Source organism: Helianthus annuus, chromosome 14 (genome assembly GCF_002127325.2).
Source record: "Helianthus annuus cultivar XRQ/B chromosome 14, HanXRQr2.0-SUNRISE, whole genome shotgun sequence".
Classification (NCBI taxonomy): domain Eukaryota; kingdom Viridiplantae; phylum Streptophyta; class Magnoliopsida; order Asterales; family Asteraceae; genus Helianthus; species Helianthus annuus.
Window position 1 is genome coordinate 150,527,777 of NC_035446.2, and position 1,989 is coordinate 150,529,765.

General features: G+C 44.8%; 1 protein-coding gene across 1 annotated transcript; it reads right to left on the reverse strand.

The window, feature by feature from the left end:
- Positions 1-1,680, reverse strand: LOC110907645. Its single transcript, XM_022152594.1, has 2 exons — positions 1,188-1,680; positions 1-1,136 (listed from the first exon to the last, which is right to left on the reverse strand). Exons 1-2 carry the CDS (start codon positions 1,678-1,680, stop codon positions 1-3), a joined length of 1,629 nt encoding a protein of 542 aa, XP_022008286.1.
- Positions 1,681-1,989: the final 309 nt, after the last annotated feature.

Sequence of the window (1,989 nt, forward strand, 5' to 3'; positions counted from 1 at the left end):
TTAGATGTCACGCAAAGGTGGCAATCCACCGGGCAATTCATCAGGGAAGACATCAGAAAATTCTTCCAGCAAAGGAACCATAGCATCAGGAATTTCGACTTCCTCGGGCACTGTCTTCCCTATCAAAATAAAAACATTGTCTGCTTCCTCGAACTCATCTTGAAACTGACTAATGGTCAACAGAGTACCCGACTGTTTTGTGGCTAACTGCTTAGGCTTGCTAGGAACAAGATTTATCTTCACACCACCAAACAGAAAGCTATAAGTATTTGACCGCCCATTATGCGCTATATTACGCTCATATTCCCAAGGTCTACCCAATAATAAGTGACACGCGTCCATAGGGACCACATCACACACAACATCATCTTTATATGTGGACCCAATAGAAATAGAAACAAGGGCTCTTTTAGATACCGTCACTTCACCTCCCTTTTTAAGCCATTGAAGCTTATAAGGTTTGGGGTGACTTTGTGTCTTCAAAGCCAACTTCTGGACCGCCTCTTCAGATATCAAATTATCACAACTACCCGAATCAATAACAAACATGCATACCTTTCCCAAAATAGTACATGTTGAGTGGAAGATGTTATGCTTAAGCCAGTCATCCCCATCTGCCTTTGGTGTATAGCAAGAGCGTCTGACTACCAAGTTCACTCCAACATCACCGGTCACAACCTCTTCTTCATACTCAGTTTCTTTATCGTACACTGGGTTATTTTCATATTCTTCATACTGATCATCCTCAGATTCAGCAAACAAGTGTCTTTTACCAGCCTTCTTACACTCAGCTTGACGATGGCCTGTCTCACCACAATTGAAATATCTCAGGCCACTACTACTAGCCCCCTTAGAAGTAGACCCGGTATTGTTAATCCCCGACTTTTGCTGACTAGGCCTGCCACGAGGTACCCCACTGCCCGACCCAACGTTTCCTCCAGCAGGGGTAAATGAACCCCCCACCCAACGGTTTTGCTTCTCAAAGGCCAATGCCCGTTTGTGTGCCTCTGGAATGGTTAACGGGTCAAAAAGATTCACGGACTTCATGATTTGAACCTTCAGACCCCCAATATACCGAGAAACAAGTTGTTCCTCCGGTTCTTGAATATCATTCCTAGCAATCAACTGGTAAAACTCTGTGGTATAATCATCAACCGATTTAGCCCCCTATTTTAAATTTTGCAGACGTTGGTACATCAACCTTTGAAAATTATGAGGCAAAAAGTTGGACCGCAAGCACTTCTTCATCTTGGTCATGTCACGATCCTTGACTTTCCGAGCCTCCCGTGTTAACTTCAATTGTTGCCACCACGCAGAGGCCCTACCACGTAACCTGGTAGCGATCAAGGCCACCCGCTTGTTTTCAGGCACCTCTTTGTACTCAAACACCTCCTCCACGGTAGCCAACCAATCGATGAACCCCTCCGGATTCAAACTAGACCCATCAAATTCTGGAATATCAATCCTTATCATAGAATCCCAACGCCTGTTACCCCCTCCACGTTCACCCCTTGGTCGCCTTTCCTGTTCGTCTTCGGAAGTCGAACCATCACCAAATGGGTTACTAAAATCAGAACCATACCCGTCATTGGGTCTCTGCCTCCTACGATTGATCAAGTCGGCCATCCGGTCAGTCAACTGATCGACCACTTGATCCAACCGCTGATCCAATCTCGCCATAAGTCACTGCTCCAACTCTCGTTCATACACTTCATCGAGAGGCCTAGTGTTGTTTCTCCTTGGAGGCATTTTGAGCCAGGAATTCGGCTCTGATACCAACTGATGTAGAGCGTGAAGCGATAACAAAGAACAAACACGTTGATTCTGCGAATACCCGTGTAGGTCTTTTCCCAACCCCAAAATTCAACCCAAAGGGCACGGAATTTGAAGTGAAAAATTCAGTAGTTTCAAAATTCAAGTCTGATTCTTCACATTACTAGAGGAACATATAAATAGAAACCGAAATTCGAAATGGGCCTAAAAAAGACA